We start from the raw sequence: 18,787 nt of genomic DNA on the forward strand, positions 1-18,787 counted from the left end.
CCTTCAGCTACTGGAAGGCTGCTATAATGTCTCCCTGGAGCTGAACAGTCCCAGCTCCCATGTTCACCATATCTCCATCTCCACCCTCCCACTTCTAGCCCAGAGTCCTACTCTACATTGTCATTCCTTGTACAGAATCTGTCCCATGCTTTTGATCCAGTCACTCCACTACAGGCTTCTTACAGTTCTGTATTTTATGACATGGAGTGGAACTGGCACTGAAGACAGTGTTCAAAGGCAAATAAGCTGTGTACTTATATAGGAGGAGAATGTTTACTTTTGACTTCTTTTCCTAGCACAAATTTGGGGTTTGCTCTAATGAGCACTGAGCAGATATTTTCATAAATTATTCTAATCCTCAAACCTTAGGCCTCAGTGGAAATTGTCAGGTGGCAGAGAATGCATTATTTTACTTGTGGAGTTTAAAAAGGGTATGGACTTTGCACTCAGGAAAGGCAGTGGTAATAAATAAAACCCTCAACAACAAACCAAGTTTCCTATGTGGCTCAATTGTGATCCAGGAAGGGATCTTATTCCAAACGTAGACAATGATCTACCCAGTCAAGTTGGGGTTTTCCACAGAATTTGCCAATAAGCTTAAAGCATGCCTTGTGATCATGAGGCCTGTCAAACCACAGCCACGTAAATATTGTTTCCATTTGATGGATAACTCCTGATAAGGATTGGTCTAGTTTCACACATCTCAGCCTCATCAGCAATGTCCAGATGCATCCAGTGCTTCACCTTTAAAGACATGCTTTTCCTCCCTAGCTGACTAAACCAAGTTCCAGACTTCTGGAAGTTTGGACAGAGGAGAGTCTTACATTTCCCATAATACAGGAAATGTCAAAGTACACCCAGCCCCAACCTGTCCCACACCCTCTTCTTAACAGCCATTCTGCATTAATCAAAATACAAGCAGCAACTGCAAAACGCTGTGTCACACACTGGCACAGCAGAACACTTCTGTCAACCTGGATGAAATGCTATTTATTTATTTCATATGGCTTTAGATATTATCCCAAGATCCATGGGTAATAAAATCAAACACGGACTGTTCAGTTACAGCCCAGTTTTCAGTTCACAAGACTTTCACTGTGCAGCAGCTTTGTTCTGATACCTGCAGGAAACAGTAACTACTGAATATAGGAACCTGAGCTTCTACTTTAGCTACAAGGACAACTTGCATCCATTTCTAAGGCAGTCATAGAGCTACTATGTGTTTCAGCACCAGAAAGTGCAGACACTGACTGTGTAATCCAGACTGGACAGCACCTAATTTGGACCCTTTGGCCAATGCCCAGAAAGGAGCTGTAGTTTGACTATTCATGAGAAAGCAGCATAACACTGCCACAAACAATTCAGTTCCTATGTAGCACTAACAGTGCATGAAGCTTCAAGTCAGTTTTGTTCCATGCTCACGTTCAGGATGGGTGAAGTGCTGAGCTCACAGTAGCATATTCAAAGTTTCAAATGTTAGCAGCAAGAGGCATTTTAACACCAATGTATCAACTCGGAAAGGGCAATCTTCCCAGTGTCCTGCTCCAGAGCTACACATGCTTGTCTTGGCTACTGAAAAACACAGGGCTTGGCATGATGAACATACATTAACTCTTTCATGATCTATAAGGAAATTCTTCATGTTTTTCATAAACTTGCTCTCTACACTTGCATATTATCCCTTAAAATACAGAACAAGTTGAATAATTATTAGATTGTTGCCCAAGTAAACAAAGACTGGTGGAACACTGGAACAGGTTGCCCAGGGAGGTGGTTGAGGCCCCTGTCCTGGAGATATTCAAGGTAAGGCTTGATGAGGCCCTGGACAGACTGATCTAGTTGGAGATGTCCCTGCTGACTACAGGGAGGTTGGACTGGATGACCTTTGGAGGTCCCTTCCAGCCCAGACCATTCTATGATCTGTTTTCAGGGATGTCAAGTGATTATAAACAAACAAAAAGAACAGAACAGATGAAGTGATCACAGGACAGAAGTTTAGCAGGACAAAGTCAATACCAGGGGGCTCTTTACTCCAGAGTACCATTACCAAGGGAATACCATTTACAGTGCTGAGTAACTGTCACAGGTTCCATACTACTTGTGGTCTATAAACTGATCACAGATGCTGGGGTTTTCCTCATTTCCTTCATTTTCTCAAAATAATGGAGGAAGAGTCATTATATGATAGCAACTGCTTCCTTCCCTGGGTCCATGTCCTTATCTGATTACATTGTTAGATCCTGTTGAAACAAGCCAAAAGGCACAAGGTCCCTGTTTCAAAGTGACTGAATGCTTTCCCATGCTCTTAACTGCAGATGTGTTGAAATTCCTAACGACACGCATCAAAACAAAACACAATACACTAAAATCTCACATAGTGCATTTTAAGACATTTTGCCCTCTTCTATTAATTTCTAAAAGAAATAAAGTTTAAATCATTGAAGCTCTCAGCATCACATTGCATGAGGAAGCAAACCAGGTTCATTAAGAACAGATGTCCCATTGGATTATTTGTTTAAAGAACCCAAATAGATATTATGTACTTAATGAAATAACAATAATGAAACAAGCTTGGAACAAAAAATGCCAAGTGAGAGAATTCAAAACCAATGAGAAGGTCTCACCTTTACAGAAATGCAACAGCTGAATAAAAATAAATTTAAAAAAAAGCAAAACATTTAAAATACTGCATTATTTTTGATTGCCATTTAACTTTAGGCAATAAGCCATGAGATATGCAGGCAATTTTAGGTGAATTCCTACCTCAATATGAATGTTTCTAATTCATTTTGCCTCCAGCCCATCTGATACACAACATCCAACATGACTCACAAATCAATTCAAATATTTACATTCCACCATTACAGCTCGGAGAGATAATAAACTCTGTACCTACACTTAAACAAATGGAGGCTCCAATTTTTACAAGTTGTTACACATGAACAGCACCTTGGGGTTTGCATGGGTTTCTCGGAATGGCAAGGGACCTCCTTTCCTGGAGGGCTCAGTGTCTGCCTGCAATTCTCATCTTTAAGTACCAGGGCTCTCAAAACCTTGCGTGCTGAACATGGTGGATGTGTGATGCATCCTTACAGGAGTACTGAATGGAAAACTGGGAAGGAGAATCAAACCACATCATCTGTATCTTACAGTCATTAGTTCCTCACCCCATCATTAGATTGCACTTTTCAATATTCTTCCTTGCTCTGAGTCAAAGAAACATGGAGTAGAACATCACGATAATGAGAATTTCGTGAAAAATGTAATAAACCCTTATTAAAAGTGTGAAAAGCTTAGGCCAAATGCATCTGAAGAAGAAATACTTCCAGTAAGTACTCAGGAAAAAAAAAAACCAAAACAACCAAAAAACACATTAAGAACTGCAGGAAAAAGAAACCTGTAGAGCCCAAATGTGTTAAAGTGCTTTGACGGTAAACACGCAGCAGCTCGGCTGAGCAGCAAACGATGCCCAGGTGTACAGAGTTCCCTGGCTAGGACACTCATTTCTAATGTCTGTTAGAGAATGTCAGTCTGTGTGCATCATTAAAACCTTTCCAGTCCATTCAGTAAAGCACAAATCCTAAAAATGAGTGGGGAAAGTGAAAGGCAGTGATGACAGCTGCTTGATGTGTGCAAGAGCCCAGCCTTGCTGTCAGGACTCTCACTCACAAACCAACAGTAAAGCAGTAAAGCAGCCTCTTGAGCTTGTGGAGAAAACAAATGGAGGAAAAAATATCACAATGAGTCTCCAGCACACACAGCATAAATTATCTTTACCCTGTTTCTGGAGAGGTTTCAGAGCCACTGCACAGGCCCATCAAGTGTGATGGAGGCTACCTGCACGCAGGGATGCCTGCAGGACCCGGAACCTGAGTATGTTAAAAGCGGCCAACTCAACTCCCCAGCTTTTATCCTGCACTCCTTGCCCCCAGGATAGGAGCACATGAATGTTATATAGCCCTGTATATCTTAGCAGACCTGAAAGCACTTTACAAATGAAGCCAGTGATGAATGTCTGTTTTGCAGGTGGTGAAACCATGACAAAGTGACTTGCCCAAACTCATCCTAGCAGGACGGTGGCAGAAATGGGAATAAGATTTGGGACTATCAAGGCTCTGTGGAGTGCATTATCCACAAGGCAAAGTATCACAGGGCTTCATAAATGGAGCTTCACTGCAAAGTGCTCAGCCAAGGGCTGTTTTCTGCCATTTGACAGATTTTATACACATATCCTTACCAAAAGGTATACCCTTTTAAGAAATCAGCAAAGAAGCAAATTTGCTCTCTGTGATGTGCAAAGGTTTAGGCCCAAAGTTTTTATTCAGCTGCTTGTAAGGTGCTTCCACGGAAGATCCAGACAAGCAGAGGACAGCTTGCCCACAGACAGAGATTAAGATGTAAACGCTACATTTGTTTAGATTAACCATGCAGAAGTGTAAAAACCCTCTCAAATAAAGTACTTCCACATTTCTTCAGTTCACTACAGCCTTTCATTAAAAGGCTCAGTTCATCTGCATAGATCCCCTGGAGAGCAGTTCAAGTCAAGATGCATGCAAATTGCAACTCAGGCTTAAGTTACTGTTCTTGAAATCTGCAGCACGATTACAGAGGCAACACCACATGCAGAAAGGCAGCTGTAAAGCTGCATCTGCGGTTTTTAACTCAAAGCATACTTTTCCAGCTTGAATATGCTCTTCTCTCGCTCAGTTTTGTTCTAGATACCAATCTGCCAGATGAGTCCAACCATTGACATCTATACCAGGGTGCAAAATTTGCAGTGTAAATAAAGCTGTACCCATGAATTTGAGGACAAAACTCACAAAACCAGAAATCAGCTCTTCACATCAGATTTCTCCTCATTGCTTTGCTAGGAACAGCACAGGTATTACTCTGGAAACTTATACTCAGTGCTATAAATATGCAACGTTGATGCTAACCTGTACTTGCCACACCAGGAGAGTAGAAAGCCTTCTGTCAATGCCAACATTTGATTCTGAAAGCATTTCAGCCCATAAAAACTCTACAAAAATCACTGGAGTGATTCACTCCATAAATTCAGGGAGTTGTTTTGAAAGTACTGTTGGAAGAATCTTTTCCCCCGTGTCAACAGCACAGAGGACCAGTGCTGAAGCTCAGTGTATTTGAAGCCTTTAACGCAGGACCTGGCTGAGTGAGACCCCCCTGACCAGTGCTGTGCGTTGGCACGGGACGTCCATACATCTCAAAGGGTACCTCAACCGCTGCACATAAGTCACCCTCTCTCTTTAGCACAATCTATATTTGGTCCAAACTATCCCTCTCCACTTTCACAAGCATGAGGTTGCCCAACATTCGTGGCTAGCTGGTAAAAGCAACTCAGCCTTCAGCAAGCAGCCTTCACTCCTCCTTACAAAGTCCTGGTGCTGGCCGTGCCCCTGCTCGCTTTGCCGACCGAGAACTGTCCCAGGGCTGCCACCAACACAGCTCCGAGACGGCTAGCGCGGCACCCTTCAGCCATCTTCTGGCGGACGGGCTCTGGCCGAGCTCCCCGCCAGTATTTTGGAAGTCACACTTCTCTCGAAATCCCGGGGTGGTTTCCGCACCTCCATCCCCCTGCGAGCCTCCCAGCCCGCCGCCTCCGCACAAGCCCACCGGACTCCGGGGGGGCAGAACTTGTTGCTCCCCGCTCCCGCCCGGAGACACCTGCCCGCCGCCGCCCCGCGTTCCCCCGCAGGTCCCCACGGTGGCGGGGCCCCGAGCACGCCGCGCCCGCCCCACGGGAAGCAAAGGGGCACACCGCAGGCTGCGAGACGGCCGCTACAAACGGCTCCGGCGGCTCCTGCAGCCGTCCCCGGCTCTCCGCCGGCTGCCCCTCGCCCCCGTTCAAACTCGCTCCACGCGTGTGCCGCGCCCCAGCCCCACGGCCCGCTCCCTTCCCCACCCGGGTGCCCCGCCGCACCTGCCCGCCCGGCCCCGCGGCACCTGCTGCCCGACGGCGCGGCCGGCCGGCCCTCACCATTGTGGTTGACCCAGGTCGGCTTCAGGAGCTTCATTGTTCCCCGCCCGGGGCCCCCGCCGGCCTCCGCCCTCGGGACCCCAGGGCGGCTCCGCCCGGGCTGCCTCCGCGGCCGAGCGAGCGGCGGAGCTCAGCGGCCGCCGGCCACCATGGGCCCCCGCCGCGCGCCGCTCTGCCCGCCCCCTCCGCCGGCCGGAGCCGCCTCAGCGCCGCTCCATGCCCCGGCGCCGCCCGTGCCGCAGCCCCCGCCGCCCGGCCGCATCCCCCGCTCGGCTCCCGGCGGCTCCCGGCAACGCCGGAACTCGGCGCCTGGCAACCGCCTAACCGGCCCGGCGGGAAACAGCCGCCCCCAGCCCCGGCGTTCCCCAGCCTCGGCCGGCGGGGGGCGAGATCCCGCGAGGCGCCGCCGCCCCGCCTCCGGGACGGGCGGGCGGGAGCGGCCGGACGGGCAGGCCGGCGCCCCCTGCCGGGCGGAGCAGAACGATGGCGGCGGATGGGGCGGGGTGCGAGCGGGGCCTTCCCTCAGGCTTGGCGTCACGGCCGCGCCGCGGCAGCGTGGCGAGCCCGGGCGGAACGTTTGTGAGACGGAACACGAGTGTTGAAGCGTGGCTGGCGGAGGGGGCGGGCGCACTGCTGGAACCATCAGGGAGCCATGTTGGCAGCCCTGGCAGGCCGGGTGCTCTTTGGAGCTTTGACGGCACCCGATGGCGCCCGGCTAAGGTAGTGTGAGGAGTCGGGTGGAAGCAGCTGTCGGAGTCTGTCTGGATCCTTTTGTTGCTGTCGCTTTGCTCTGGGCCCGCGGGGAGAGAGCTCTGCGAAGAATCCTTTGCTCGGGGCTTCCGGAGAGCCCTAAACCCGGTCACCTCCCCGGGGCTCCCTCGGTGGCCTGGGTCTGCGCTGCGGGCTCAGGGGCGGGATGTGGTGTGCGCAGGCCTGGGTCCGCACGTCGAGAAACCGGTGCGCCTGCACGCAGCCCGGTTCTGCCCCTCCTGACAGCCGCCGAAATTTGAGACGGCATCTTGCCTCCTGATTCGACAGAGGAGCTTTTACCCCCAACATCAGCACTTCTGGGGAGGGCTATTAGCATATCTTCGCAATGAAACTATTCATTAAAACCCAAATCTGCTTCACTTTTGGGCACCCTGTGGATTCATAACACTGAACAGCCCAAAATTTGGGTTTATTTACCTTGCTGATGACTTGGTTATGATTTCTGGGCAACCACTGTATGCTGTCATGAATTAAGTAGACAAAGATGATTTGAAATTCAGTATTTTAATCTATGGCTAATAAATAGCTTTTGTATTGTGCAGAATCAATGTCATCAATCACTTTCTCCTCATGCTTTATGTTGCTCTTTCTTCTGAAGCGCATGGCTGCCCCAGATGGCTCCATTCCGAGGAAGTCACTGGCAGACTTCAGTGCTGGCCTTCAGGGCATCTCTCCCTATGAGGTGAGTGCTACCTCCATGGAGTTACATTGAAGTGTTTTCATCCCTAAGAGAACGCAAATTTTCCCCAGTCCAAATTAACTTTTAATTGTAGATGTTTCCTTTTAAGTCACTATATGAAAAAACAGTTAAGAATTGTTGGCCTCTTGAGGAAGGTTTAATGGTTACCTGTAGAATTCTCTCTTTACGCTTGTGTGTAGTTGTATTTTCTTTCTCAACCACAGGATGTAGTTGGAGATGTTCACTTTAAACAGTATTCCAAAATTCCCTTTTGTGCAAGAGTGCAAATAGAAGCCTAGAAGAGTGGGTGTGCTAGACAGCCTGCATTTATGTGTGTTACGTTTTGGTACCCATGTTTCGGTTTGATGCAATAGATTTAAAGTATGCTGGTAGCTGTTAGATACCATTGGAGAGACTTTCACAACATAAAAGTTGCTTGTTTGATCTGCAAAGCAGGAATGATATCCCACAGGCCCACTGTGAAGATGAGTTTGTGCAGTCTGTGTATTATATTGGGTACTGGATCTGAGTGGAGAAGTACAAAAGGAGGGTAACAGCTGCAGCCTGAATTTGGTTCCAAATGTGAAGATTTTAGAATCATGTAAATCCACTCACTCTAGTCTTTAATGTGAGATGGCAGGAATACAAACATGGTGCCTGTTCTGTTGCTCTCTGAGCTAACATCAAGCAATTCCAATTCAATTTTTGTGGAACTTTCTCAAGTTCGTTCTGATATTCATCACAAAATCAGAGGTTGTCTGTCTCAGGCAGGAACAGTTCTTTCTGCAGAAAATCTGAGAAGACCGATTACCATCTCCTGGAAATTGCATTACTTGAATATAGCTCATATCTGGAACTTCTATTAGGCACCAAATTAAGCAATAGGAAGGAACAGTCCTTAGGAAAGTAAGGAGGCTGTGAAAGCTGCTGGTGTGAAATTAAACTACAAATTATCTCCTTTCATTTACACCATTATTTCCCTTGTAGAGCACAACCAAAGAAGAAGAAGAAGGTGGATGTAAAGAGAGAGCAGGCACAGAAGGATCGTATGAAAAAGAAGATTAGGAAGTTGGAAAAAGCAGCTGCAGAAATGATTCCAATTGAGGATTTTGTAACACCATTTAAGTACTCAGATGGCAGCAGGTAAGTCAGACTACCTTTCACCATGCAAATTGCATTCTTGGTAGACACACTTCCAATATATTTCTCTGCAGAAGTGCAATGTAGCTTCAGACTTGGCACAAAACTTTATCTGCTTCTACCAGAACAAAAATGTGGAAAGCAAATGTTTGCTCCTGCTGAGAGCAATGAAAAAATAGTTACATGAATTTCTTTATGGAATGACTGCAAAACCTCACAGATAGACCTTGCATGCGTGAATGCATTTTCTGGATTTGGTGGAGTTTTTTTGGTTGTGGTGGGGTTGTGGGTTGTTGGGAGTTTGTGCTCTCTGGGGTGCAGGTTGTTTCTCTATTACAATGTGACCTTATTCTTAATCAGGGTGCGGAGTCTTCCCCCTCTGTCATTTGAAGAGACAGAAAGAAGAGTTCTACTTCTGAAAAAGTGGTCTGTGTTTAAGCAGAAACAAGACGAGGCAGAGAAGAAAGCAATTCAGACTCTTGTGGAAGCTCAGCAAGAGGCACTAAAGGAATTGCGCCTTGAATCGGAGGAGCTGTATCAGGCAGCAATCAAACGAGACCAGGGGCTTTTCCCCTTCGAGAGCAATGGGCCCAGTTACACCCCCCCACTGCCTGGCTATGATCCTCCCGAGGGAAAATGCATTGATATCACCAAAGTGTATACACAGTGAGGGAGGAGTTGGTTCTTCATATGGCATGAGCTACTCAGCCAACTGAAGGAGATAAGAATAAACAATTCCTTCTGCAGGTTGTGGTACTGCAGGTGTCTGACTGTCCACATATTAATGAAAGTAATAAGGCACCCAGCACCACTATGCTGGCTTACATTTGTGCCATGCTAGAATTTCACACAGCAGTTTATCTTCCTGGGCTTGTATCACTCATCTGTCAATATATTCCTGAGCAGCTCTTTTTTGTTGTTGCTGTTGTTGTTCTGCACAAACAATAACTTAGAAGATTCCTGTGCTGTGAGGAAAGAAGGTCAGTCATCCCACCAGAGCCTTTACTATAAGGGGAGATGGCAGTTTACTGACTTTGTCAATTTCACTGGAGTACTTTTGCATCTAAGAGGGAAAAACAGATGGAAAATACACTGTGGCAAAGCCAATACTTGGTTGGTTTTTTTTTAATATTGCCATGTAGCTACTGTAATTTGTAATCAAATATAAAGGTTTGCCCTAAACCAAACGAGATCTCTCTTCATTACTTTAAACCTTTATTTTGGTGCAGTCAATTTGAATACTGCCATCAATACCTACCACAGTTTGAAAGCAGTTCCACAAAGGGGCAGGGTTGCAGTTTCAGGGTCTGCAACATCATCCCACTCGCTGAAAAGCTCTTAATCCACAATCCTGAATCTGGGAATCGCGTTTTAAATGCCAGCGGTTGTGACAGGGAGGAGTCCCAGCTTGCTTTTGTTTTCCCATTTGGCAGGCCTGGGGTGGGTACATTGTTCCAAAAGTGTGCAGCACCAGGGAAGAGGTCCTTGTCTAGCAAGAAGAGCTAGATCAGGTATGCACTAATTTGGGAGCTGCCTACCGAGTTGCAGAGGTGAAGTCCTGAAGTGTAAGATAGTAGTAAGAGACCAAAATCAAACTAAGTACCTAATTTTCCCTTTAAAAAATACCGGGTTTTTAAACAAAGTATTGCAGGTCTGAGCTATGTTTGTATAATTTCAAGACGACACAGGAGAAAAACTCCAGCATAGGTCTGCATTCTTATTACAATAATGAACCAAACACAGCAAAACAGCGTTGCTAATTTGGTTTGTCTTGGTCAAGTGGAAGGTACCAATCAGGTGGTGGGTTCTTCCTGAGTGTCCACACCGGAGCATATTTCTGTTTTTCCATAACTCGAGCTCTTTCACTCTTGCACAAAGCTTCCTGAAATACAGGCAGGAAAAACAGTTAGTGTTGGATGTTCCAGTCCTACAGTTTATTTTCTGCGCGTTCCCCACATCCACTCCATGCAAACTCCCACTTTTCGTAACACCTCCCCGTGGCGTGACCGCCGACCTTGCTTGCCCGCAGGCAGCTGCAAGGTCTGTCTCCCGCCCGCGCAGGCCTGGAACCACAGGCAGTGCCTGCAGGGGTTCGAATGGTACAGATGCCGCCGTTCCCAACTGCCGCTCGCTCCCGAGGTGCGCAGGGGTAGACGAGGAGCATGAGCTTTACTGGCGCGGCCAGTACCTGGGCGGCGGCGGAGTGGCCTTTCTCCCAGGCGCGGCAAGCCTCGTAGTCGTCCCGCCACCGGTCGCATACCGGCAGCTCCCCGTGCGCGTAGTAGTGGTGGAAGGCGTGCCGCAACCCGCGGCAATGCTTCCACTCCCACCAGTAGTCCTCGCACGACCGCGGCGGCTGCGGGCAAACATGAAGACCGGGCTGGGCTGAGCTGAGCCGCGCCGCCAGCCCAGCCCGACCCTCCCCAAGCACCCTAAGCTTCGGAGGCTCCCGCCCCACTCACCCGCCAGGCCTCGCCGCCCGCCATGCTGCTGAAAGCGGCCGGGACACTGCCAATCCGCGCCGCGCCCTGAAGGGCCAATGACGAGAGGCGGCACAAACGGCTCGCCCCGCCCCCGTGCTGCGAGCCAATGGCCGCCCGCGACGCGAGGGGGCCGACGGCGGGGAACTCTCCATGCATCACGGGACCCCACGCCCTGGTCGCCCTTTTCGCGGGACGCGCAGCAGGAGGAAAATCACCACGGCAGGGACACAGGCCGAGTACCAAGGAACTTTTACTGGACCTCCCAGGAGGGTGCACCCCCCTCACGGCTCAATACCGGCACATGAAAGGCCGCACAGGTTATTACTGACACGGTTACTCTGCAGTGGAGGCCGCCAGAGCTCTCTACTCACCTGGCTGCGCCAGGCAGAGACACCGGATCTCGCCTCTCTCCAAACGTTCGACTGCTACAGCATGTTACGTTAGTAGCAACTATTAAAGGCATTTTATTAATTACAAATACAAAAAGCTATGATGGGGACTGGTCAGAGCGAGTTATAACCCAACGTCTGAAGCTAACATCAGGGACTCCCTGCACTAAAGCCCTGAACACCAACGTGTTTGCCTTCAGCTGGGCCACCGCAAAAAGCCTACCGGAAATTGTGGCAAAGTACATAGAGAGGAAGAAAAGTATCAAGCACAGACAACACGAGACCATCATCACTCAGGATGTAAGAGGGCAGATGCAGTCTAAAAACTGGACCTTTCAGTAAGGTAGATCTTGTTGGGTTTACTTCTTAGGTTTCTCCTAGATCCACTTTCCCTGTTTACAACACATACAACAAAATCTCCTTCAGAATGCCTAGAACTTAATTTTCAAGTGAAGATTACGACAGTCCAGCAGCTCTGGTTTTAAAAACGTGAAACCAGAAACAGTAAGCGTTCCTGTGTTGCAAAACAATCTCCTCCCAACAGCAACAACTAAGATCCAATATGCTGCAACTCTTATTTTATTTTCCTCCTAACTGACTGGAGGTGCCACAGCTTAGGGTTTTCTTCCCTTTTTGCGCAGAGATTGACCTTCTCCTGAAAAGGCAACAAACCGGCTTCCAGATTCATCCTGGAAAAGAGGGGAAAAGGGTTCTTACCTCTCTGCCCATTAGAAAGAACATTTCATCAGAGCAGCAGCTGACTGCAGAGAGTTCTTATACTTAATCTACCTGATAACCACTTTCTTCCTGAACATACAAGCATTCCAGTGACCTTCCAGCCAACGGAAGCAAAGATCCACTCCCTTATTAAACTTGCATCCAGCCAAATTTTTTCACATCAGCAAGCAATGACATTGGAGGCTGCTTTCACAAAACTCAAACCACTTTTAACTGCTACCACTTTTTAACAGAAGTACACTGTGAAGAATTAAGTATGGAGAGAGGAGCCACCATATTGGATAGTAGTTCCAATGTTCTAATTCTGTGCAAAACTGGAGAAGACCCAACTTGATTTACCTCTTCAGCTTTCTTAACTGCTGGACGTGAGTTCCTAATGAATGTGATTTTACCGATCTTAAAGTCATAATTGGGTATTCCTCTGGGAAAGAAGCATAAAAAAATGTTAGGAAGTTTTATACCTCCCATCCAATTGAACATATTGAGACCTATTCTATATCCATCAGTATTGTACCAACACAGGCTGCACATTTTCAATCACTCAACCATTCTAGACTTAAACCACTGAATTGTTTTCTGAAGGCTTCATGAAGTAAATATGCAGATGCAGGAGCTGCTGTGGAAGCGTGGCTGTGGGCATGTTTCCATGTATCCTGTGGTTTCCACAGATACACTTTTCCACAAGGGTGCAGTTTACTGTGAGAAGCATAAATAACAGAACACCACAGGAACCACAGCCTTGCACACTTCCACTAAGTCTGAATTTTGTAAATTTCCTTCTAAGGGGAAAAAAAAAAAAAAAACACCCAAATCACCACCACCAAACCCACACATGGCTCATCTTCAGTTATCCACTCAACTCAAAGATTTCACTCTATGGCAAATTTCACTTTAGGAAATTGGCAGAATTCTGTGCTTGAGTCCAGTCTGGACCTGCTGCCTCTCCATACTTGTTTTCTACAGAACTAGAGTTGATTGGGTGAGTTTTGGCAGCATTAACTTAGAATCTGCGTCTTCAGTAGCCAGGTGCATCACAGTCAGCCTAGATTAGACTATTTGCTTTGTATTGCAGGAGCAGAAAAAAACCCCAAAAAAGCCAACAACTCTCTCAAACACTGATCCTCCACTTGCAGCCAACTGAATGAAGTGGACATACCTCCGAATGTCTCCTGGTTTAATTGGCGATGGACTAGGCTCAACACCTTTCTTCTTGCCATCCAGTCTGTTTCCAGAACCAGAAAATGCCTATGTACAGACAAGGAATTGTAATTTAACCATATTTTGTATTGAAAGCACAGTGCACAGGGGTGTTATGTTCTCTAAAATCTTACAATCATTCTCATTTCATTATTTGATTCCCCATGTTTCTTTTTGGTACCTGTAAGCTAATGAAGCCTGTGTGTAACATGCTCCTACAGTCTCCCACTTACAGATTGCCCCTTTAAGGACACCAAGTCATACTTATTGCTGATTCTAAGAACCACAAAACATTCACAGATACCTGCCAGTCAGATAAGGAGCACCTATAAGAACAGGTACTATATTTTGCTGTTTGAAACAACTTTCCTCACAATTTTACAACATAGAGAAACCACCAGAAAAAGGGAACTCACACGAAATCCTGTGTCACTCACATAACCACTATGATCTGCTTCAACATCCTGTCAGGGGAAAAAAAATTACTTTATTATCTTCATGTTGTGATATGTTGAACACAGCAAAACAGTTCCAGGTATTTCTAACCAAACAATACTTCAGAACAATCCCTTTCCAAAATCAACACTTGTTAAACAACTATCTCCTAAGTACCACAAGCAGGAACATCTGGCAAGCAAGGTTGAGTCTTAAGAAATTACTCCAGGAAAAAAACAAAACAAAATCAGAACATGTCAGTGCTCACTGCTCCATCAGAAGCAAGGCTGACCTCCAAGGAATACATTTTTGAAGAACAGAAGCTTAACTTACTGTGGTCTCTTCATGTTGTGTACTTCTTTCTGGTTCCTTGTACCCCAAAGGAGCGTCAAAATCTACCTATTTACAGAAGCAGCATGAAAATAAGCACGACTGCTATTTTTTTCCTCATCAAGTTTTATATTACTATTACCCAAAACTCCATAAACTATCACTCCATTTTGATCTAGAAAGAAGTGAGGCTTGTGAAAACATTTTAACTCATAACTGAAAAGACTAAGCCCCCCAGAAATGTTTTAAAATGTAACTGAAAAAGCAGTAAAACAGCATCCCACAGTACCACTGGAGTTTGAATCAAGACAGAGCTGTCAAATAAACTCAGATTATAAAACATATTGAAGCTAAACATTACATTCTAGGCACTACAGTCATCTGATGGTACATGAAACGCAGCTTAAGACCACTGATGTGGTTATGAGGGTTCATGAGGTACTCTCAAATGAGTCGCTTTCCTAATCCCATCTGACTTTACCTTTCCTGCAGCATTAAAGGTGCTTAGGGTACAGCACTATTGCTGAACAAGATGCCCTCTCCTTTTGGGAGGACACAGTCAAAGCAGACTTTCCACGTCAGCTTTAACTTACATTCATATCACATTCTATGATGGACACAGCCTTGTCTGGTTTGGTCTCCATTACCCGAAGCTCATAGATCTGAAACAGTAATGAGTATTTTAAGATTGCACATGGAAGAGCTCAATTTATACCTAAGAAAATCTTATCTAAACATTTCCCGTTAGATAGCTTCAAGAAAAAGGAAATAAGTGCTTTTTATGTGGAGGCCTGGACACTGCAGGGTCTCTACAGAACATGAGAGCCAGGATTTTTAACCTGATAGAAGAATGTTACATGCTAGAGGACATCCCTTTTACTGTACCTTGCAGCACTCCTACTGCGTTTAGGATAAATTCTGTCCCTTGACTTATAAAAACATCAGCAACAGAGAAATCTATTTTCTTATGTGCTGAAAAACAGTCCAAACAGCAGCTCAGAAGACTTAACTGACTCTTTTCCTCTAGTAGAAAAACAATTGCAGAATCTACCATCTGAGACTACTTGCCAACAATACTGCACAGCTCTGTGTTGATTGTTTTACCACCTCCACCCAACAACTGAGCTTAGTCTACAATCCCCAGTGATCAAATGTACACATGTGCTGCCAGAACTACTCATGCATAAAACCTGTTCACAAGATGTAGTCAAAGTACTTACATGGTCACAGTCTACTAAAATACAGTGTACAATTTCACATGGGGCAGAATTTATGTCTTCAAACTGATGGTAACCAAACAAACCTTGCACGGATTGGTGTTGGGGACTGTACCTTTTCATTGTAGTTGATGGCAATAACATCCCCAGTAGTGAGACAGGCGAAGTTTCTCAATGCGTTTTCTAATCTTTGAAGCAGGTTAAGATGAAACATTTGTTTTCAATGCAGCAATCTAACATTAAAGCTACTATGTTATAAAACTCTGATCCTTGGTCTGTTAAATATAGTTTACAGTCATCAGTACTGTAGATAGACTCTAAGTAAACATCAAGGTGTACAAGTTCTTTTAAGGGACACTCAAACTCATTGGATTTTAAGCTGCTTCACCCCAGGCTACACTTTGTGCCAACAGTCAGCAACAACTCTGTGCATAAGCTGTCCATCCTTTTTTGTTTTGGGAGCAGCAGAAGTTACTTACTACTGGAAAGGTATGAGCCACATCTTAAAATCTAGCTCTGCTTCATCATTCCGGATTGGGATGTTCAATAGGAAGGATACACAGCTTTGGGATTGGTGATGTCAAGAAAATCAGGACTCTGTGGCTGAAATTTTGAGTAAGTCGCAACTTGAAGGTTAACACTCTCCACCTGCACCAGTCCTCCCTCTTCCAAAAGCAAGTTCTGCATCATCTGCAAGGATGAAAAGAAAGATACAAGCCACTATCTATGACTGATTTTTTAAAATTCTCTTTCCTTGCATATATTTATTTTCAATGGGGCCAGTTTATGATGCACCAGTTTACAGTGGTTCAGTTTCAGGAAGAACAGTCAGGTGCATCTTAAAAAGCAGTCTGCTTTGCTTAAACTCTCATGGAGTAAAACCTGAGCTGTGACTAACAGCTGTTGTAGCAGTATGACCAGGAAAGACATGCACTTTCAGGAACATTCTGCCTCTTCATTATTAAACTGGCAGCTCACTAATCCTACTCTTCAGGTTTTGACAGTTCAGCTTGAGACAACTCACCCAGTGTGGAAGGTAACAGATGCCCTCATCAGCCACAAACTCGAGTACTCCACAGTGTGTCATTCGGTCTGAATTTTTATTGGTCAGCTTAAACAGCATTGGGTAAGTAATATTGAGTCGGCCTAGTGAGAAAGGGGAAAAACATTTTGGTAGAAGCCACTCACATGTTTCTGAAGCTTTCAGAGATTGAATATTAGCCAGGGAATGGGCCAGACTGTAGGAGCGGATTCCCCTTATAGCACTATTCCAATTGCTTGAAACTACAAATCCAGATACACAAATACTGTGTTATCATCACAGATAAGAGCTTTAAATGCCTCTCCAACATCCCCTCCAAGCTCAGAGATGACCAGACAGTGAGTATTAGCAAAGGAATCTGTTCCTGCTATGTCCCTGTGCTATTATCAGCTAGTTCCTACCTAATTAATTTTAACAGGCTCTATTTTAAAAATTAAATCTCAGCTAAACTAATTTCTGAAAGAGATTCTATTAAGGCTAAAACTCAAAGAGAAGGGAAAGCCCTTAGTCAAAAAGGCCAGTAAAGACTTCTTATGCTATTGATTCAATTATCTTTTCCCCATTACAAAATTAATTATAACTTATTTTGTCTTCAAAATAAATTTTGTTCCAAACAACAGCATCCAGAACAAGCAGGCTGAGATTAAGAATTTGCTATATTACTTGTAACCATTATATACTATTCATAGTTAATATCGATTCATGCCTCAGGTAGCTCAACTATTCAGATGTCTCTATATGAGGACAGACAAGCCCTATTAATTTTAACAGGCAAAATACTTGCAAAGTACTTTTTCAACTAGTTTCATATTCTCTGTGTAAGTTTGATTTTAATGGATAACAAAACACTGTTGTATTTAGGTATTTGTTCCTATTTCTAATGTTATTCCAGAATAAAATATTCACTTACTGAGTTGATCCAAAGCTGATGGTGGCATAATTACTGCAGAAATGAGTAAGAACATAAGATTAGGGAAGTATGACTGCTCAAAGAGTACATAATATACAGTTTTGTCACTCCTTTAAAATCCCCTCTAAACAGGAAAAAAAAAAGGGGGGGGGGAAATTCTAGTGCACCCTGCAAATTTATTTTTGAGCCAGAGATTTCAGTAGAATCAGTTATGATAAATATACCTGCTAGCATAGAGATTTGAGAATTTAAAGAGAAACCAAGGTTTTACAATACCTAGTACTAAAGGCTTTCAAAATGTAAATTTGGTTGGACTTTTAGGTGCTCATAAATTGATGCCTGTTCAAAACAGCATAGCATTAGTCTGACAACCTAATGCTCATAAACAAGGCCTCTCCCTCACTCAGTTTCTTGATTACACACTAATGAGACAAACCCCTCCTCCTTCCTTCTTAAAGCCCCACCCGAGATGTTCTTCTACCTCCAGCCGCAGAGTCAACCCTACATCTCCATGTTGTTCAACAATGTTTCTGCACTCGGGGACAAAAGCCGCATTGCTTGTTATTCTTCACAAAAAGTCTTCCAAACGGTTATTAGTCAAAACAAAACATGCACATACTCTTCCCTCCTTTCTCCACATCGGACCTGTCATTAGGTCCAGCAAGCATGGACACCGAGAAGCAGCGGTATTGCGTTGAGAAGCGGTTCTGGAAAACCCGAGGGATGGTGTGATCAAACATATTAAAAGAGAACTAGGGTGGAAAACAAAAACAACAAAGAGAAGAATGAATTAATAGGATTTCTACAATACTCCAAAGCATTACAGCACGTACTGAAGTCTTCCTAAAGTTCGGCTTAAACGACGCTTAGGGGCCGCACTGCTGCTGTCCCTGTGAACTGAGGTTTTTCTCCCTTTTCTCCCTCAGTGTTTACGCGCGTCTTGGGGAAGGACTTGTGTGTCGAACGCCGGCCGGGGAGGCAACACATCGAAGCAGCGCACTTCCAGGTTACGCTGGAAGCTTGCTCGGCTGACCAGCGACCTCGAGCAGGGAAGGCGCCTCGCAGAGGGGGAGATGCCGAACCTGCCGGTCACTTACTGCCCTCAGCCTGACCCTCCACAGCCTCGCTGGCTTTGAGAACCCACACCAGCGGGGCAGCTGGCGACGGAACGCGGGGCCCAACCACCCACCCGCCGTGACTCGGCACTTCCCCCGGCCGCCCCCGGGCCTCACCATGGTGGCAGCGCAGAGGGGCAGTGCTACAGCTACCCACAGGAACCGGCGGGCAGGCGGGCCGAGCTGGGCCCCTCTTTCGCCTGACGGGGGTCCGGCCACCACGGCTCGTCCCACCCCCCCGGCCCTGCCCTGCTCGGCCCCTCCCAGCGTGCAGAGCGGTGCCCGCCTCTTGGACGACCATTTCGTGTGAGGGCGGAAGAAGGAATCTCGCACCTACCAGCGTGGC

General features: G+C 45.9%; 4 protein-coding genes across 4 annotated transcripts in view; 1 reads left to right on the top strand and 3 right to left on the bottom strand.

Moving 5' to 3' along the window:
* The window catches only part of LOC128975575 (protein HIRA), a 38,437-nt gene extending 32,405 nt beyond the window's left edge, over positions 1-6,032 (bottom strand). The window contains exon 1 of the mRNA XM_054392538.1: positions 5,996-6,032. Coding sequence (XP_054248513.1) covers positions 5,996-6,032 — 37 coding nt within the window. The remainder of the gene's footprint in view (positions 1-5,995) is intronic.
* Positions 6,033-6,647: 615 nt separating this feature from the next.
* Positions 6,648-9,692, top strand: MRPL40 (mitochondrial ribosomal protein L40). The gene is made up of 4 exons (XM_054392760.1): positions 6,648-6,715; positions 7,365-7,448; positions 8,433-8,588; positions 8,946-9,692. Exons 1-4 carry the CDS (start codon positions 6,648-6,650, stop codon positions 9,253-9,255), a joined length of 618 nt encoding a protein of 205 aa, XP_054248735.1. The 3' UTR covers positions 9,256-9,692.
* Positions 9,693-9,784: 92 nt separating this feature from the next.
* Positions 9,785-11,076, bottom strand: C26H22orf39 (chromosome 26 C22orf39 homolog). Its single transcript, XM_054392835.1, has 3 exons — positions 11,048-11,076; positions 10,774-10,941; positions 9,785-10,467 (listed from the first exon to the last, which is right to left on the bottom strand). The coding sequence occupies exons 1-3, from the start codon at positions 11,069-11,071 to the stop codon at positions 10,342-10,344; spliced, it is 318 nt and encodes a 105-aa protein (XP_054248810.1). The 5' UTR covers positions 11,072-11,076; the 3' UTR covers positions 9,785-10,341.
* A 242-nt stretch (positions 11,077-11,318) lies between these two features.
* Positions 11,319-18,618, bottom strand: UFD1 (ubiquitin recognition factor in ER associated degradation 1). Its single transcript, XM_054392620.1, has 12 exons — positions 18,559-18,618; positions 17,946-18,078; positions 17,327-17,359; positions 16,399-16,520; positions 15,934-16,064; positions 15,490-15,562; positions 14,751-14,819; positions 14,161-14,226; positions 13,809-13,856; positions 13,352-13,440; positions 12,535-12,616; positions 11,319-12,146 (listed from the first exon to the last, which is right to left on the bottom strand). The coding sequence occupies exons 1-12, from the start codon at positions 18,559-18,561 to the stop codon at positions 12,072-12,074; spliced, it is 924 nt and encodes a 307-aa protein (XP_054248595.1). The 5' UTR covers positions 18,562-18,618; the 3' UTR covers positions 11,319-12,071.
* Positions 18,619-18,787: the final 169 nt, after the last annotated feature.

This window comes from Indicator indicator, chromosome 26 (genome assembly GCF_027791375.1).
Source record: "Indicator indicator isolate 239-I01 chromosome 26, UM_Iind_1.1, whole genome shotgun sequence".
In the NCBI taxonomy this organism is placed as follows: Eukaryota; Metazoa; Chordata; class Aves; order Piciformes; family Indicatoridae; genus Indicator; species Indicator indicator.